Below are 21,122 nucleotides of genomic sequence, written 5' to 3'. Positions count from 1 at the left end.
ACTCTGGGACTTTGACTCAGGAGATTGAGAATGATGACAAGGATAGAGGCTCAGGGGGTGTGGCAGGAGTGGAGATTGGGAATGATGACAAGGGTAGTGGCTCAGGTGGTGTGGCAGGAGTGGAGATTGGGAATGATGACAAGGGTAGAGGCTCAGGTGGTGTGGCAGGAGTGGAGATTGGGAATGATGACAAGGGTAGAGGCTCAGGGGGTGTGGCAGGAGTGGAGATTGGGAATGATGACAAGGGTAGAGGCTCAGGGGGTGTGGCAGGAGTGGAGATTGGGAATGATGACAAGGGTAGAGGCTCAGGGGGTGTGGCCAGTTTTTGACTCTGAGGACAGGAAGGTGTGAAACATTTCAAAACATGATTTCTCAATAAAACTTATTGTTGTAAATGGTTTTATCATTTACCATCTTACCATTTTCTGTTTTAAAATGTGCATAGAACACTTATTTGGTTAAATATGATATTAATTATTTAACACTGCTATTACAATATCAATGTAGTATATCTCAGAAATTTTATAAGAGTAGAGTATGTACTGATAAATACTACCCTGTTGTAAAACTTGAGACTATATTTAGAAATCTGGACCATAAATGGGCAGATTAAGTGGTTTAGTGACCTGGGAGAACAAACTTTCTGCCATTATTAAGTATTATAAACATCTCAAGTACTCAGGTAAACTATATATGCCTCAGGGTATTTAGTTTTAAGATTTGGAACACACTGCAGTTTACAGGGCAGTCGAAGGAAAGCTAGATCTATTATGTGATATGTAAAATTGAGAGAATTTGCCAAAACTTTAAAACGTGGTATTCATATACATATATAGTAGTAATTACTCCAATTTCAAGGTTTCAATGTGCGGAGTCTGTTTACTTAGTAAAGGAGGCGTTGACGTACCTGTAGGATCTGGGCTAGACATACACACACTGTTCAATATATTGGAAGTTTTGTGATTTTGGAGTCACGTTTAGGGTCAGATACACATACACGAAAGTGGGGTACTGTTGGCTTAATTTACACACAAGGCCTCAAGGAATCCCAATATTTTTTTTTTTTTTTTTATGATAGTACTTTGATTTTACTGCTATGTGAATGTTTAATCTACTTAAAAAAACTTTTTAGCTACAGTGAGTAAACAGGTATCATTGAGTGGAAACTTTAGTATCAAATGACAGGGTGTATGTGACCTAATTTCTCTACTGTACAGGGATTCTAGTGGCGCAGGTATTCGGATCGGTCTGTTGACTAATTTATCACTGATTGCATGCTATACTTACATGGAATTGTGACGGTGAGACAAACAAGAAGATTCAAGTGTGGATTTGTGGCAGATTATTTTTTATGTTGGTGTGTTTGTCGAGTGTCGCTACGTCAAGTGAGTTGAAATTGTAGTTCGGAATGATGAGACGTCGTTTGTCAGACACACGACAGACATTCACCCCCGGGGATAAGATTCCATCGAGGAGGTGTTCGGACACCCGACCTCCCTCTTTCCACAATGAAAAAGTACGCACCAGGAGGTGTTCGGACACTCGAGCACCGTTTACATCTGGGTATGATCCCAGCAGAAATGGGGTAAGTTCGACAGACAGGTGTCGGATGGCAGTGCTGTGTAATAACTGTCACGGCATTACCAAATTGTTGTCAGTTTTGTTTTACACTGAGAGAGAGAGAGAGAGAGAGGGGGGGGGGGGATGGTTGATGATTGGTTTTAGTGGCAATATTCAAAATACAAAATTTGAACAAAAGTGTTTATTTTGTCTTTACTTGAATTAATTGTATGTGGAGTATAGTTTATTGGGGGATTGAGAGATTATTAGGTGTTGGGAAAGATGAGGATTATTAGGGGATGGGGAGCCCGAGATGGGGATTATTGGATTATTCCCGTAAGTAGAATGGATGAGAACATGGTATGTTTGTTGTTGGAGTGTGGAGCCGTGGTATAGCCAGATGATGTATTACATCAAGTGTCGCCTCCGGGGAAACCGTCACTATCAGGTTAATCAGCCTTCATTGCCCTGATCAATACTTACCTTCAATTATTTCCTGGAGGTGACAGAATGGGGAAGGGGACTGAAAAGTAGCGAACATTGTCCCATGTGTTAGGTAAACAAATGTATTTAGTGGTTCAAATTAGGAAGTGGACTTATAAAAATAATCAATGGAAAAGCATATGTCAGCCTTTTGAAGGTTTAAAACAATTATAAAGCATAAGTGGATAATATTAACCAGGCATACAGGGATTTACTTCTGAATGAGTAAAAGTATCATAGACTGCATGTAGATGTATAGCAAGCTATCTATTAGGGAGGAGAGTTGGATTGGGTAATTGATAAGAATTCACCTATTAGGAAATGCCTAATTGTAACTTTGTAAATTCCTTTGATCCAGACAATATTCCAAAAGGTATAGATATAACATAGTCATTGAAAAATTCTCTTATAGATGAACATTTCCTGTGTTACCTTGCTGCATCATTTTACTACATTAAACACGGCAGTGGTGAAATTAACTGACAGAGTCATTTTCTGTCTTACTACATTAAATACGGTACTGATGAAAATTAACTGACAGTCATTTTCTGTCTTAATACATTAAATACGGTACTGATGAAAATTATCTGACAGAGACAATTTCTGTCTCAATACATTAAATACGGTACTGGTGAAAATTGTCTGACAGAGACAATTTCTGTCTTAATACATTAAATACAGTACTGGGGAAAATTATCTGACAGAGACAATTTCTGTCTTAATACAGTAAATACGGTACTGGTGAAAGTTAATGAAATCTACAATTTGTATTTTGTCTTCCAACTTTAATGTAATAGTGAAATTTACTGGGAGATATAATTACATTGTCTGACAGTATTCTGTTTTATTACATTAAATACGGTATTGATGGAGATTACCTTGGACCTACAAATCTTTTGTTGTCATACTCTATTGCCTTTCTAATGATAGAATTGATGTTTTTCAAATGAGAAAAGAAGAAGAATGTTTTTGTGAGTGACAATTACTGATGATCATGTTGTTACAAATGACTGTTATACAAATTATGGAGTCTTTTAGAATAAGCTCGCTTCCTGGTAAATTACACTGCAGTCTTTAAGAGCAGGGATGTCCTGTTTTATATGGGATGCAATGTTATAGTCATTCTTCTTGGTGACACTGAGAAGTATATAGTTGACTAAATTAGTTGTTTCCTAGGATCCTACACAGAATTCAATTATGGTTATCAAGATGAGGGAACATTGGTATACGATAACTTCTCAGCAAGGAAAACAACATAGGGTTCCAGGAATTGGGATAGGATTTACAAGTCAGAATTTTTCATTACTCTGAATGATTTGTGTTGAGTTCTGTAGTTCCTGTTTAAAAGTGTTGTATGCACTTTTGAAGATGTGGTATTTTCTCTGGATTCTAATAAAATTCTATATGAGAGGAGGAAATATATAGACAATTCCTTTATAAAGATCGAAAACCAGTGCTCTGGGGTAATTTTTGTGTTTTCCTTCAAACTTCTTGTTAGGACTCTCAATTTCACATTTCTTAACAGATATAAACCAAAATATATGGATGATGTATATTGACAATTCCTTGATTAAGTTTGTAAAACAGCTCTCACTGAGTTTGTTTGGAACTGTCCCTTATCAATTTGCAGCATGGACTGCAATGCAGCATATGCTGCAATCATGCTGCTTTTATGCTGGCATCATGCTGCTAGTTTCACAGCATGATTGCAGCATGTGCTGCATAGCAGCATGGTACCATGCTTCTGTACAGCATGTACTGCAACCATGCTTTAAAAATTGAGGTAATTGAATATCTGAACTCTATCATGCTGCAATCATGCTTTGTCGACTTAGTTAATTTATCATATGCACTGTATCATGCTGCAACCATGCTGCAATAACTTTGTCATTTTAGACAGGATATGTACCATGCTGCAACCATGCTGCAATAACTTTGCCAGTTTGGATATCGAATTATATCATGCTGCAATCATGCTGTGTGGACTTAGTAAATTTATCATATGAAATGCATCATGCTGCAACCATGCTGCAATAACTTTGGCATTTTAGATAGGATCTGTACCATGCTGCAACCATGCTGTATTAACTTTGCCATTTTAGATACAAACTGTACCATGCTGCAATTATGCTGTATTAACTTAGTTAATTTAATGAACTGCACCATTCTTTCATGTATTAACATGAATTGTTTAAGTTGAAATGTGTATATGCTCGGCCATTCTGTATTAGCTTAAAAGGGCATTCCTTTGTTCGGACATCACAAAATTTCTGTGGGCGAAATGTAGGTCCAAGCGAGGATCCAAAATCTAGGACCAAATTTCCCAGGTACCAAGATTAACCTAAACAATTATTAATTAATAAAATAAGATACAGAAAATTAACAAAAGTTGGTATTAGATATTTTAGTATCTTTTTTTTTAAATTTTAAATAAAATATAGAAAATTTCCAGGTATCAATGGTGATAACAAAATAATTTTTAAAAACATGTTTGTGTTGCAGAATTTCCTTTTTATACTTGATCAATACCACACATATTTATTTAAAATTCAATAACAATTATTTTAAGTATGTTCTTTGTTAGTATAACGGTTCACAGCTTTTAAATGTGATATTTTGTCAGCTTTCACTTGTAGTTCTATCTCAGAAGGAATTAACTTAAACATTGATGAATGTTGCAAGTTAGTACATTCGTGTGACGACTTAAAACTCATCCCTATAAAAATTTCATTCAAATTTTCAGAGTTTAGATCGTTTTTTGAAGAACCAGTATATTGACTTTTGCTTCGATTATACACTTTTTATCGGAGATAGAATCAGTCACTTTATCCAAACACTGACATAAACCAAGACGTTGCCATTTACCATGCACCAGCTTATTACCAGGTAGCCATACATGTAACATGTTCGCCAAAACAAAATCGGGGTCACTCTACCAACAGTTACACATGTGCTTGGAATATCGCTTTTAATTCAATCAAATAAGATTAAAATCACCTGCTCTTTGTCTTTGTATCGCATACTTTCTGGATATACGCGGTGTTAAGATTACATCTGATAATAGCATACGAAATCACGTCGTGTTTGACACAACATTCATCGCTATAAACTCCAATAAACATGTGTCGAACTTATGTTGTCACTCGGACGCTTCCTTGTAAAACGTATATTGAAGTTAAGCGCTGTGATGATCTCGACCTCGACATGAGTTTACTAACAACAGACGATATTCCCGTACTTTAATCTGAATTATTTGAAATCGTGAACGTAAAAAGAAAACGTGCATTGGTCGGTTCCTCGTCTGAAAATACATCCATATTAAACAATAGGCGTATGACAGACGAGGCCAAAACCTCTGGTCAGATTACATGTTTATCGTTCGGTTCACCTATGACCTCGTTTGTTTACCTTGCTCCCGAGATGTGACGAGAGTGCTCCTTGAGCTCGTGCGATCTAAATGTGCACGATGCAAGTATTAAATACTGTAATATTTATCTTGAAAGTATGACACAATAGAAGTTTATGATTTAGAATAAAAAACACGCACAAGTAAAAATGAATCGTGTTAATCTCTGGCAGTAAAATATTTATCCCATGATGCAACACACACGAGTTTAGCGGGAAGTCTGATAGCCATGTTTGAATTCACCGGATGTTTATTTCCAGAAGAAAAGTATAAACAAACACGACGATAGCCTAAAAACGAAGTTTGTTTCCCGTCTTACTGAAGAAGATCGACTTACTTCAAGTTACCGACGAATGAATATCAGCTTTCTCGTTGTTTTTGACGACCGATGCATATTTTTACCGACAAACATCGTTACGAGACAGGGTAAGTTTTTATTATATAATCTTCTTCACGTTCTGACATCGTTTCACATTATACGACGATGAATTTGATATAGATCTATTCATATCAATAATACCTAATTATTCATTTTCCAGGGTTTTGATGATTAATTAATCACAGATTACACGGCCGAAGGAAACGCAGTACCGATCCATGTGTTACAATCGTAAGTTTTCAATTTTATTAATTTATTATTAACGATCTTCGGCATGACTTAAATTGCATTTTTTCCCCACTCACACAACCCTTGTTATGATTATGACGTACATACGTATTCACAAACAATGGTGAGGAAAATTTGTGTTTTGGATAATGAAACCTTTCGTGAAAGATCTTTACCTCCACATTCTTTTGAGGATCGATGTTTGCAGATTATTGCATCAAATTGAAACGATTAAATGAAATAGGTGAATTAAGATGAATTATAAGTAAGTAACATTGTTTTATGTATAGTATATTGCAGTTTCACATTGATATGAACTGATGGAGAATTCGGGAGTAGCTTGATTTAATTAATAATTAAGTCATCCTGGCAAGTTTTATTTTGTAGCTTTGTGTGGCTGGCTTAAATTTTCTTGATAAAAAGGCTTCTAAAGCAAACATAATGAAAATGATAGCAAAGTGATCATGAAAAGTACATAAGTTAAATACATACATTATCTTCAAAAACTTGACAATTATTCTAATTTTGAAATAAAAGAATATTGTAGAAGTCTTTCTTTCTTCCAACAGAGACTGAGTCTTCATGCAGTACATTCTGGAATGAGGAACACCGCATGCATTGTGGTCCAAATTGATGGCATTGACTTAACACAAAGCAGAAAGGAATGAAGAGAAATTAAGAAGTTTATGTTTCACATTAATTAAGATTATTCGAGATATGTTCTCTGTCGAGGTATACAACATTTCCTTTCATAATAAAAGTGTAAACATTAATATATATACAAAAAAAAAATCATGTATATAATCTAAAAATCCTTGTTAGTTATTTGTTGTACTAGCAAAAAATATAATATAGTCGTCTCAAGCTTGGTTGTATTGAAATCCCCGGGGACAGTGACAGAGTTTATCACTACAGTACGTGCTACATCAAACAACACACCATTGTTCAAATTGTCAATCAACATTTCATTTAGTCAGTATTTAGAATTGATTCCAAAATTATGATAATCTTTTCACAGTTTATTAGAAATAATGTTAAATTCGATAGAAGAAGTCTTTGACTGTTGCTTGTTTTTGTTTATTTTAAGTTCACGGACACACATGAAAACAGTTTCCAGTACATCTGGGCTACTTCCAGGAAACTATACGTATACTGTCTGAAATCAGTCTTGTGCATCGGTGACAAAATGTATACATATCCTACTATAACTCTGCTGGAAAATATTATTTTGTACTATTTTCCTGCTATTTTAGAAAAAAAAAAACAATTATAAATACATACTGTAGTATGTACTGACATTGAACTTGTATATCTTGCTGACTATTTTTGTTGAAACAAACCACTTCTAGCTAGGATGAACTGATATTAGTTGTATTTGAAAATTGTACTAGAAAAAGATAGCTGTGTTGTGTATGTGATGGAAGTTTTGAGAAAAAGAATATAAGAGGCAAATAAAATAAGTACCATGGGTAAATTAGAATTAAAATTTGTTTTGTCACATTCTCATTTCATTGATAAGTTTTAAATGTTTGAACTAGAAAAAACAGCCTGTATGAAAAGTTTTATACCATGTAAATTACCAAATAAAATGTAATACAAAAGTATTCTTCAAGTTTTTATTGCATGATTTTCATTGATTTTGTAAACCATGCTGCCATGAAGCATGATTGAAGCATGATCCCAGCATAATTTGCATAATTGAAACATGCTGGGATCATGCTGCAGACCATGCTGGGATCATGCTGCAGATCATGCTGCAAACCATGCTGGCATCATGCTGCAGACCATGCTGGGATCATGCTGCAGACCATGCTGGGATCATGCTGCAGACCATGCTGGCATCATGCTGCAGACCATGCTGGCATCATGCTGCAAACCATGCTGGCATCATGCTTCACAGACCATGCTGGGATCATGCTGCGGCCATGCTTCCTTAAAGCATAAATGCAGCATGATCCCAGCATAATTTGCATAATTGAAACATGCTGCAATCATGCTTTAACTAGTAAGAATATATAGTGAGGTAAATTAGGCACCATGCTGCAGTCATGCTTCATTCATGCTGCAATTCCATGCTGCATTCATACTGCATCTATGCTGTGATCATGCTGCAAATTCATAAGGGGTAGTACAAACTTAAATTTCCACATATACATAATGTATAATCTAGAATAGTTCTTGTACCACTGTAATTTGTAAGGTAGCATAACTCCTTAACTCTTGAAATGATAAAAAGCAATTTAACACATACCATATAGAAAATTTTCAAAATGAATGGCACCCGAGTTTAATAAAATCAAAGTTTATCAGTCCAATCATGGCAATATTATGTTGCTTGGCAGAAAAATATGAAAACAAGTTTTAATTAATTAATTACAGCTGTGGGCAAATGTTTAAAAGTTAAGAAAATGAAACATTTTTGGTTTTTAAACAAATTTCACTGTCACTTGCAGTATTTTTTGCCATAGATATGGTCAGTTTTACTAGAAGTAAAAAAACCTGTGGAAGAGCACTTATTTGGCCATGGGTAATAGTTTTAGTTTGTGATCTTATAGTGGCGGTAATTTGAGCTTTCAGTAACAATTATCATATGGACTTAAAATAATGAGCAGTCTTGAACCAACATGTAAAATGTAGGAATTTTATCACCAGGCCAAGTCAATTTTTGTTTGTTAAAAATGTACAAAGCATCCACTTTACTTAATGACTGAAATGCTGAAGAGGAAGTAACCAAACAAGATTATATGGACCAAATGATGTTGCCTGGCAACCAAAACAACATGGATGGAAGTAGCATTAGTGGTCTTGAAGGTCAGGTACAAGCAATTCTACTGTAAACAAGCTTAATACTTGTACTCTGGAATTCATATTGGATTGATGTAATTAAATTTACTTGTGTACCAGGTAGCTGTCATATGACAAAAATTTATGGTTGGAACATCAAAAAATTGTAGTCATTGAGTTTTGATTGTATACCCGGAGACAAACACAACACCTATAATGGCAGTCTAATGTTATGCAGTGTATGTTGTGTTTTTCGTGTCAGGCAGAAATTTACAAATTTGTTTGTGTTGTTTGACCTTGAATAAGGTCATCACACCAAAAAACAGAGGTTTTTTTTAGATGTCTAGAACATTGAACTTTGAAGGATAAAGCTGTTGTGTATTAGGAACAATAGTTTCAAGGCATAAAGAGGTTTAAAAAACCCGATAGAAATGTACTAAGTATCTTCAGCCCAGGATATGCTATTTTTCTACCACATGGACAAAAGAAATTGATCGCTCTGTTTGTGTGAAAATATTGAACCAGTTTAAGGTCAGCTTCATTTAATTTTCATTCAATGAAGGACATTTTCCAAAAGGGCAAAGCCAGTTAGTCTAGAAGGACACCAATTGAATCATTAATTATACATGTATATATATATACATTATATACCAATTCAAGTATATAAAGGACAGCGTGCCCTGTCCTTTTCCCTCTCTATGTCCTGTCTTTTTCCCTGTCCTTGTCCTGTCAATGTCCTGTTCTTGTCCTGTCTTTGTCCTGTCCATATCCTCTCCTTGTCCTAGCTGTCCTTGTTCTGTCCTTGTCCTGTCCTAGCCTGTCCTTGTCCTGTCCTAGTCTGTCCTTGTCCTGTCCTAGTCTGTCCATGTCCTGTCCAATGTCCTGTCCTAGCCAGTCCATGTCCTGTCCTAGCTTGTCCATGTCCTGTCCTAGCTTGTCCTAATCTGTCCATGTCCTGTCCATGTCCTGTCCTAGCCAGTCCATGTCCTGTCCTAGCTTGTCTATGTCCTGTCCTAGCTTGTCCATGTCCTGCCCTAGCTTGTCCTAATCTGTCTATGTTCAGTCCTTGTCCTGTCCATGTCCTATCCTTGTCCTTTCATGTCCTGTCCATGTCCACTGTGAGTGTCCTAGCCTATCCTAGCCTGCCAATGTTCTGCCCCTGTCTTGTCCTTGCCCTTCGTACACAAATCCTGTCTAATAATGAAAACCATGACTGGAACAACAATAGATTAGATGATTGATAATTGATCATTAGTTTCTAACCTTGATATGTAAACAAATTATTTACCATGAGAAATCACATATGTATCAAACATTTGTGGCAATTAAGCGATGAGGATGGTAACATTCTCATTTAGCAAGGGCATACAGTGTTTCAGATTATATAAGACAAAGCTTCCATACAAGGCTTTTATCATCATGAACATGGACAAAAGTGTATTTTTCAAAATTATAAGCTTGAAATGGAAATTTCTTTCTTTATTAACAATATTACATAATAGAAGATGAATGCTCATTGCCATGTCATATTGATTTTTAGACACTGAAAATAACAACTACACAATCAGGTTTTCAATCTTGGAGCTAATCATTATGTTTTTGCTAATTCAGTGTTTTCATAGAAAAATAGAAATATTTCCATGAAGCACACAGGGTTCATAACAGAAATGTCAATCTGTCTGTTTGTGGAACATCATAACAATAATTGTATTGTTTTCAGCCGGCTTATCAGTACAAAAATGGAGGCTCTTATATCTAACTGCCCCAAAAGAAAATCAACATTAACAAGCCTCAATACACAAACTTGTTGTTTCCCAGTCCTTTTACACAATAACTAACCGTAAAATGTAAATGTCTTGTGATAGCCAGAACACTTGATGGTTCTACAAATAAAGAAAGTGCTTATCAGCAAGAAATCGCTCAACTGTGAAAAGTTTATTGAATTAAGCCACCCATTAGTTTTAGCAACAAAAGCAATCAGTTGTTCCATCTGACAGATTCTTACATGAATTACTGGAAGAAAGATTTCGAATAAATGATTATTTTTGTAAATTGCAATTCAGATTAAGAGATAAAGCTGAGTCTGGCTCTTTAACATATTTGATTAAAGTCAGATGATCTAATGAGAATTTGAAAACAGGCTTATAAGTACTTGTTCAGAGGAGGACCATACCAACCTGTGCGATAATTATCTGTTCCTTTTGTTTCTATTTGTGTTCGATTAGTGAGTTTTAATGACCATTTAACACAAGGACATGATACGTACATTATTCCACAGAAGTCTCAACGGTAACATGAAGACATGATACATTATTCTACAACAGTAACATGCCTAATGTAGTAGTTCTCAAAGATCAAAACAAGATCCTACACAAGTCAAATATGCGTTGTACAGGATCATAAAGTAGATGCAAAGGTCAACTCAACTCAACTCAAGGTCATGCAATATGTGGCCATTATGTTGACTCCTCCATCATATTGCATATTAGTTTACCTAAAGGTTGTAGAAAGGCACAAGGTATACACACAGGCCACTAGGACAAGGTCATAGATCAGACAAAAAAAATTAACACAACATCACACAGTGCTCAACATAAGGCCACAATGCTCAACACAAGGTCATACAGTGCTTAACACAAGTTCATAATGCTCAACACAAGGCCACAATGCTCAACACATGGTCACACAGTGCTTAACACAAGTTCATAATTTAATGCTCAACACAAGTTCATAATGTTCTACACAACGTCACAGTGCTCAACACAATATCATGCAGTGCTCAACACAAGGTCACAATGCTCAACACAAGGTAACAAAGTACTCAACACAAGGTCACAATGCTCAACACAAGGTAACAAAGTACTCAACACAAGGTCACACAGTGTTCAACACAAGGTCACACTGCTCACCAGAAGTTCACCGAGTTCTCTACACAAAGTCATACAATGCTCAACACAATGCAAAAGTCATTTAGTGCTTAAGAAAATGCCATACAGTGCTCAATACAAGGGTTTACAGTGCTTAACACAAGGTCATGTAGTACTCAACACAAGGTTGTACAGTACTCAACACAAGGTTGTACTACTCAACACAAGGTCATGTAGTACTCAACACAAGGTCATGTACTACTCAACACAAGGTCGTACAGAACTCAACACAAGGTCATGTAGTACTCAACACAAGGTTGTACAGTACTCAACACAAGGTCATGTAATACTCGACACAAGGTCATGTACTACTCAACACAAGGTCGTACAGTACTCAACACAAGGTCATGTAGTACTCAACACAAGGTTATGTAGTACTCAACACAAAGTCATGTAGTACTCAACACAAGGTCATGTAGTACTCAACACAAGGTCATGTAGTACTCAACACAAGGTCATGTAGTACTCAACACAAGGTTGTACTACTCAACACAAGGTCATGTAGTACTCAACACAAGGTTGTACTACTTAACACAGGTCATGTAGTACTCAACACAAGGTTGTACTACTCAACACAAGGTTGTACTACTCAACACAAGGTTGTACTACTCAACACAAGGTTATGTAGTACTCAACACAAGGTTGTACAGTACTCAACACAAGGTTGTACTACTCAACACAAGGTTGTACAGTACTCAACACAAGGTCATGTAGTACTCAGCACAAGGTCATACAGTACTCAACACAAGGTCATGTACTACTCAACACAAGGTCGTACAGTACTCAACACAAGGTCGTACAGTACTCAACACAAGGTTGTACAGTACTCAACACAAGGTCATGTAGTACTCAACACAAGGTCATGTAGTACTCAACACAAGGTTGTACAGTACTCAACACAAGGTTGTACAGTACTCAACACAAGGTTGTACTACTCAACACAGGTCATGTAGTACTCAACACAAGGTTGTACAGTACTCAACACAAGGTCATGTAGTACTCAACACAAGGTCATGTAGTACTCAACACAAGGTCATACAGTGTATATGGTAAAAAGTCTATGAACATCAATAGGCAGCAATAGGAAACAAAATGTAAGAACTGTCAATGTTGTAGTGAGCGAATTAGTGTTCTCTTGTTCCTTCAAAGACAACTGATTTGAGGTTACAGGAGACGAAATTCTATAAGTATCACCTCACATCAGTTAACTTCTGTCTGAGCCAAATATTACTTTCCCAAACCCGCACCATTTGTTCGTCTACCAAAAGATACATATATAATTCTAACTTGATCTGTACAAAAATAGAGAATCCCATTGGACTAGATCATGTTATTTATCCCAGAAAATGTCCTGTTCTAGGCAAGGATTATGAGGGACTTTTTTTTTTACATTGTTTTGTCCATCAAAAGAAGGCGTTTATTCTGGAGTGGAATATATGAATATAAACGAGACATTATAGAGGATAAGATTTTAGGAGTGTCAGCATGACAAGCCCTACTTGGATAATGAGGTGATGTACACATGATAAAGATTGTTCCAGAATAGAAAATGATTTGTTTATTACCTCTTCTCAAACTGCAAAATGACAAATTTTTTGTTATATTTCACTTCCAAGGAATTAGTATCATTGTATTCTTCAGATGCTAGTTTCAACACACGTTTTGCCCCTTACATAACTGAACAGAGCTGTATGATGCAGTCTTGTATTCATCATTCGACAATTACTCTATTTTCAAGTTTAAAGGGGCTCATTCTCCTGCATGAAGTTTGTACAATCCTTAGACACAGGTACAAATTATTGATAACTTGGGGAAACAGACTTATGAGTATAAACAGGACAGATAATTAGGCTTTAACTAATTAGCTGTTCCTACAGTAATTAAGGTCTTTTTGGGTCAGTTCTGTGTTTTAAGGATGAATGTTCCCCAACAGAAAGATACAAAGGAATGCAAATTAGGCATAAGTTAATTTGCTGTTCCATCAGTAATTAAGATCTTTTTAGGGTCAATCCTGTGGTTCAAGGATGAATGTCACCAACAGAAAGATACATTTAATGACCAAAATACAGTTATCTGTGATTTTGTAAGCTTCGGATAAAATTTCTAAACATTGTGTTGGTATTATAATTTCTTAGTTGTAAGTAATCAAATATAATCTATCTAGAAACATATGCAAGGAGTTGTAGAATCTGTTTGTCCTGTGTACCGATTATTCGTAAATCTGTTCGTCCTGTGTACCGATTATTCTGGATTTAGAAAAGCTGCTTTATTTCACGGTAAAGTTGAGTGGGCATTCATCATCTGTACTTTACAGATACCTAAAACTTAGAGCACATGGCCTTTCCTGATGACCAGACCCAGTCCCTGGTGTTTTAGATGGCTGGTCTGAATAATTCAACACCTTCTTGACTGATCATCAGTATCTGAGGCCGGTTGGGGACTTTCTGGCTTTGTGATGAAAATGTATACTCTTTGCTAATACTGTGGCTTCAGACCTGAGTTCAGTGGTAGAGATGCAGACATCTATTGTTTAGACATACATTGCCTCTTTGATGCAGTGGTTTTTATAAGTAATAAGTTTCTGACCCCCCTTTTTTGCCTTAAAAATTTATTAAAATAGAAAACAAAAATGTAATGTTGACAATGTTAGAAGTATTGTTTGGGTTTGCACTTGGGTCACTCTGATAGCTAGCCCTGTCACAAAATCCAAAAGTCGACTTGGTGGTCTTATTGAAACAATTATTCATTTTAGTTTATGAATCTTCTTTAATTGGCAATAATTTCTGAATTTGAAATTCAATTGAACATATTTCTGTTACAGCTGTCTTTAACTGTAGACATCTATATCTTTGTACATTTTACAAGCTTTAATGATGCTGAATTACATTTTCTATGGATTTTCTGTAGCAATATTTGCTTTAATCTGTTAAAACTCGGGTGATTTGCTTAAATTTTAATTGACCCACCAATAAAAGGATATTTTCGGTATGGACATTTATAAGTTATTGTGATAAACCTGAACTAAGATAATCTCATTATCTCCCATTCTATATTGATGGTATTCATAATGCCGTAACCGACATTGAAAGTAATCGACTGGGGATGTCCACAAGGCTTGATAATGCGACAATCAGCTTTATTTGCATTGCTGATTTTAAATATCTACATGTATCTAAATGTTGACAGGATAAACAAGATCAATGGTCTCTCCGTGTAGTTTACGCATTGAAAACATTTGTGTGTTGTTTTGTGTTATAATGTCCTTTGTTTTCTGTGTAAGGGCTGTCTATTTGTGTCCTGACAAAGGGACAGATTGGCTGGAAAATTTGACAAATTGCCTTGTCACACAGTTGTCCACTGTATACTGTCCCTTAATTATTTCATTGATCGTATATCAACCTGTAGACCTAGGGAAAGCTGCTAGTTTGAAATTCGGTCATTTAATCTTTGTTTTTTCGATACAGTGATAAATCTTCTTACGTGTCAAGAGTCATGGACTCACAAAATTTTTGTTGGGACCCAAAGAAACTTTGGAAATATTGAAATTTTACATAGGGTGACCTTTAGTCACAATTAAAGCTTTAGGAAAATAGCCCATATGAATATAAATGTAGATACATCACTGTCTCTGTATGAAATACATAAAGGGTTTGTGATAAATGCACATTGGTCTTGGAAACGCTGTTGGCTTCAGATATTTACTGGAGTATATTTTTTGTGATAAATGTACATTAATTGGTTTGGAAATGCTGTTGGCTTCAGATATTTACTGGAGTATAGTTTTTGTGATAAATGCACATTGGTCTTGGAAACGCTGTTGGCTTCAGATATTTACTGGAGTATATTTTTTGTGATAAATGTACATTAATTGGTTTGGAAATGCTGTTGGCTTCAGATATTTACTGGAGTATAGTTTTTGTGATAAATGCACATTGGTCTTGGAAATGCTGTTGGCTTGACATTATAGGATCGTAAACTGTCTTTACTGGAGTGGGAAACTGGTGTTTACTATTGACTTGAAGGTCATTCTTGACCAACGACAATGACCCTCACACACTTCACCAACAGGATCAATAGCCAATATATCTGGACGTAGTCACCAAATCTGATCTCTATAAACCCATTACCAGCTAAAACTAGACCCGAGAGTAGAGGTTTAAACTTGTATACTGTTCTTCACTGCCAGGGCAGAGTCAAAACAGCATTAGGCCAATGGATAATGGCTACTGATGAGTTTGCTCACTTAAGTTTTTGTAAAAGATCATTCATGGCCATAACACTTATGTCGTGGTAATTTCTAATGTCCAAAGTGCATCACTGGCTGGAAGCTATGGTGGTATACCTTATGTCACAAGAGTTTCTAGTTTCTGATGTCAAAAACACATCACTGGCTCGAGCTACAATGGTACAAATTAAATGTCATGTGAGAAATGCTAAATATCAATATATTGAGGAGAGGCTGCCACACAGAAAAAACTTCATGGCAGGACAAAGGTACCATGTCCTATCCGCAAACCGTGGATCCTAAAATCCTTCATCCTCAAACACTGCATTCTCAAATCCTTCATCCTCAAACACTGCATTCTCAAATCCTTCATCCTCAAATTATTCATCCTCAAACCATCTTCAAACCATCCTCAAACCCTGCATCTTCAAACCCTGCATTCTCAAATCCTTCATCCTCAAATCCTTCATCCTCAAACCATCCTCAAACCATGCATCCCCAAACCTTTATCCTAAAACCTTGCATCCTCAAAACCTTCATCTTCAAACCCTGCATTCTCAAATCCTTCATCCTCAAATCCTTCATCCTCAAACCATCCTCAAACCCTGCATCCCCAAACCTTTATCCTAAAACCTTGCATCCTCAAATTCTTCATCCACAAATCCACTATCCTTGCATCCCCAAACCTTTATCCTAAAACCTTGCATCCTCAAAACCTTCATCCTCAAATCCTACATCCTCAAAACCTTCATCCTCAAATCTTCCAGTCTCAAATCAGCCATCCACAAATCCGCTATCCTGAAAACAACTATCCACAAATCAAAGCAATGCCACCCATCCTCATCGACTAACCTCATCACGAGGAGCTTTGGTGCTGAAGGAGATGTGTTAATTGTCTGAGATTTCATAGCTTTAAGCTTAGGTTTTAAAAATTTTGTGACAAGAAACTCTCCTTCCCATATAATCAAGAATAGGTGTTCAGCATACCAAATGAAGTATTTACGGGTTGCCTGCTATCTATTGGGCTTACAGCATTCAATGTGATGAACATACAAGGATTTCTTGTGCAGACATTTCCCTAATAAAATCAGCCGCAGTATAATATGTCATAAAAGTGCCTTTTGGGAGTAGTTGGCAGAGATGTATGCTGGTGCAAGAGAGGATTTTTGCATCAATTTGCTATTTAATCAAAAGAGAGTTTGTCGTTTAAAAACTTAACAACACTTTGAAGAGTTGTACGCATGCAGGTGTTTGTCAAGAATTTCTAACTATATCATTTACTATGGGCAATCACTACAAAATTACAAGACAAAAGAGTGTAGAGATTGCTAATGGAAACATAAGAAGAAGATATTTCCATGGCCAGGAACACTTGTTGAAGGTTGTCGGGGTAGAAACATTTCAAGGCTATTTTTTATTGGTCCCTGTGTAGAGATAAGCAAGTGTAATTATTCCAATATAAAATGTGTGAAGAGTTTACATAACCCAAATCACTCCAGACGTGTATTGTTGACGGCCCCGCCTTACAGGACAGTTTCTCTAGGTATGTTTACTGCTTTTTTCTGGCAGTTACTGTCAGCCCCTACTGAGTTAGCAATGGAGTAGTACGCTGTGTTAGGCTCAGTTGTTACTGTTCAATGAATATTTGATAACAGTGAAATCACTATGTCTGGTTCTGTCAGGGGACAATAGACTAAGAGGACTTCAGAATCAACAATGTCTGGTTCTGTCAGGGGACAATAGACTACGAGGACTTCAGAATCAACAATACATTCAGTCAACAGTTACAATGCAAAAAACCAACACAGTTAACAAAAAACACTGCAATGAATATTTCAGAATGGTCATTATTTGTTGAACTGGTACCTGCTGCTTCCCAATTCGATGGGCATCCTTCTTATTTCAAAATTCTCTGAACAACATTCTATGTCCCAATTCTTTGAGCAACCTTCTACTTTACAGTTTTCTAAGCTACCTTCCACTTTGCAATTTTCTTAGGAATTTTCTACTTCACAGTTCTCTAAGCAACCTTCTACTTCACAATTCTTGAAGCAACTTTCTACTTCACATTTCTCCTAAGCATTTTCTACTCCTCTGTTCTCTAAGCAGTTCTCCACTTCATAATTCTCTAAACAACCTTCAGCTTCACATTTCTCTAAGCATCATCCCACTATGCAAATCTCAGAACAGTTTTCCTACTTCACAAATCTCTTAGAAACTTTTACTTCACAACTCTAAACAAGCAGTTCTCCACTGCATAATTCTCTAAACAACCTTCAACTTCACATTTCTCTAAGCATCATCCCACTATGCAAATCTCAGAACAGTTTTCCTCTTCACAAATCTCTTAGAAACTTTTTACTTCACAACTCTAAACAACCTCCTACTACACCAATCTCTGAGCAGTTTTGTTCTTTTTAATTCTCTAAGCAACCTTCTGCTTAACAATTTTCTAAGCATGCAACCTTTTGCTTAGATAGTATGAAATACGTACACTACATACTACCATATTGAAATTAGCTGTAGGTTGCATTGCATTGCATTGCATTGCATTGCCATTGCACCATTGTCATAAAACCTATTGCAAGGATACAATTCAGTCATATCACTTTTATCTTTGTGTGTTGAAAAATGGTCATGATTATTAATATGTATGTGTATTAATGCTCTCTCTTCTTTTTTTGTCTTTGTAGGTAAGTGAAACAAGTGAATTCAGGGTTACTTGGGCGGCAGCAGTGACCTGATTGGTACCATGCCTTAAGTACAGTTCAAAGTAGGTCACTGTGGATAAGCAAGAACAAATATCAGGTTACTGTTATTCAGTATTTATAAAGTAGGTCACAGTGATTCTGTGAAAAGTATATCACTGTAAATAAGCAAGAACAAAGATCAGATCACTGTTATTTGGTATTTATAAAGTAGGTCACAATGTTTCTTTAAGATGGAGGTCACTGGATGAGCAGGAACAAAGATCAGATCACTGTTATTTAGTATTTGTAAAGTAGGTCACAGTGATTCTGTAAAATGTAGGTCACTGAATGATGAGCAAGAACAAAGATGCAGGTCACTGCTATTCAGTATTTATAAAGTAGGTCACAGTGATTCTGTAAAATGTAGGTCATAGTGATTCTGATGTAGGTCACTGGATGAGCAAGAACAAAGATCAGATCACTGTTATTCAGTATTTATAAAGTAGGTCACAGTGATTCTGTAAAATGTAGGTCATAGTGATTCTGATGTAGGTCACTGTGAATAAGCAAGAACAAAGATCAGGTCACTTATTCGGTATTTATAAAGTAAGTCACAGTGATTCTGTAAAAAGCAGGTCATCGTGGATATGTATTTATAATGTAGGTCACTTGATATGCAAGAACAAAGATATGTCATTGTCACTCAGTATTTATAAAGTAGGTCACAGTGATTCTGTAAAAAACAGATCCTGTGTATGTACAAAGATAGATCACTGTTATTTTCATTGATAAAGTAGGTCACAGTGACTTTTGAGATAAGTCAGCAGTTAAATAATGGTGTACTCTATGATGTGATGTAGATGGAAAATTTGTTACAAACCAACCAACCAACCAACCATATGGAACCTGCAGGACAATGTTGGTAACTAGATACTCTGCCATCAATGCCAACTTCTTGGAAAGCCTTTGAAAAGTACATTTAAGCACACCTTATTTGGGCAAAATATTGCCTTAGAACTACACTGGAGGTTTAGCTAAAAATTAATGCCTAAATTTTGGGTCCAAAATTGAGAGATTCCCTCCTAAATTGGTTCAGATTGAAGGTTGGTAAGATGCTATGCTGTACAAAATATAACGATTTCACTATTCTTGGATATGTGTTTGTGTATAGAGGGCAAATGTACCAAAATCATGTTTTATTGATTCCAATTATTGACTAGGAATTATACAATAACTGCAAACACATTAGTATGGGCTCTCAACAGTCAAGATCGTTTGGAAACAGTGCTAATCATATACAGTTTGTCTGTCACACTCAACCAGGAGATTAGCTTTGTGGAAATGAGATTCTGCAGATTTTGTATGTACTCATGCTCTATTGTCTCTGGTTCAGGAATGATACATTCTAAAATTAGAATCAAAATATTACCCTAGGAATATTCAGAAGATTTCTCCAAGTAATGTTATAATTGTAGTTATGTAATGCAACAACCCATGTTTGAATCCTGGTCAGGGCACCAAATGTAACAGGAAAGAGAGTGTGCCTTCTACAGATATCCAACCAGTGACCCTTAGCTTACTGGTCCACCACCCGATCGACTGAGCTATAGGGAAATTCCCATCAGCCTGAGCTAGTAAGGTGACCTTGCTCTCTAACTTTACACGGTAACCCGATCGACTGAGCTATAGGGAAATTCCCATTAGCCTGAGCTAGTAAGGTGACCTTATACTCTAACTTTACACGGTAAGCCGATCGACTGAGCTATAGGGAAATTCCCATTAGCCTGAGCTAGTAAGGTGACCTAGCTCTCTAACTTTACACGGTAAGCCGATCGACTGAGCTATAGGGAAATTCCCATTAGCCTGAGCTAGTAAGGTGACCTAGCTCTCTAACTTTACACGGTAAGCCGATCGACTGAGCTATAGGGAAATTCCCATCAGCCTGAGCTAGTAAGGTGACCTTATACTCTCTAACTTTACACTGTAAGCTGATCGACTGAGCTCTAGGGAAATTCCCATCAGCCTGAGCTAGTCAGGTGACCTTATACTCTAACTTTACACGGTAAGCCGATCGACTGAGCTATAGGGAAATTCCCATCAGCCTGAGCTAGTAAGGTGACCTTATACACTCTAACTTTACACGGTAAGCCGATCGACTGAGCTATAGGGAAATTCCCATCAGCCTGAGCTAGTAAGGTGACCTTGCTCTCTAACTTTACACTGTAAGCCAAGAGAATCCTGATGCATATGACTCTGACCATATTTTTGTCTGATGGGTATTAATCTATTGAAGCTTTGGTGAAGAACAAATGAAAATGATTTAGTTCTGAAAAGATTTTATCTTGATGTGGTAATGTTGGTCATCATGGAGCAATGAATTGACTTGGTACTTAGACAAATTTAATTACCGTCTCTCCGTGAACTTTGGCTAAATGTAGCA

General features: G+C 36.4%; 1 protein-coding gene and 1 long non-coding RNA gene across 9 annotated transcripts in view; both read left to right on the top strand.

Annotated features, from left to right (window-relative positions):
• The window catches only part of LOC117343834 (5'-AMP-activated protein kinase subunit gamma-1-like), a 343,598-nt gene that overhangs the window by 205,276 nt on the left and 117,200 nt on the right, over nucleotides 1-21,122 (top strand). The window contains exon 1 of one of the 7 annotated variants that reach the window (XM_033906358.1): nucleotides 1,387-1,585. The exons of the other annotated variants lie outside the window; for them this stretch is intronic. Coding sequence (XP_033762249.1) covers nucleotides 1,409-1,585 — 177 coding nt within the window. The 5' untranslated portion in view covers nucleotides 1,387-1,408. Of the gene's footprint in view, nucleotides 1-1,386; nucleotides 1,586-21,122 lie in introns of those variants that run through there. 7 annotated transcript variants of the gene reach the window in all.
• On the top strand, nucleotides 5,529-7,308 carry LOC117343836. Of its 2 annotated transcripts, XR_004536088.1 has the most exons (4): nucleotides 5,529-5,875; nucleotides 5,989-6,059; nucleotides 6,626-6,788; nucleotides 7,144-7,308. It is a non-coding gene; the product is annotated as an uncharacterized LOC117343836 (long non-coding RNA). The 2 variants fall into 2 exon arrangements; XR_004536087.1 differs by having other exon boundaries at nucleotides 5,531-5,875; nucleotides 6,626-7,308.

The sequence above is a fragment of the Pecten maximus genome, chromosome 15 (assembly GCF_902652985.1).
Source record: "Pecten maximus chromosome 15, xPecMax1.1, whole genome shotgun sequence".
In the NCBI taxonomy this organism is placed as follows: domain Eukaryota; kingdom Metazoa; phylum Mollusca; class Bivalvia; order Pectinida; family Pectinidae; genus Pecten; species Pecten maximus.
This window is presented reverse-complemented; position numbering and strand designations above follow the sequence as displayed.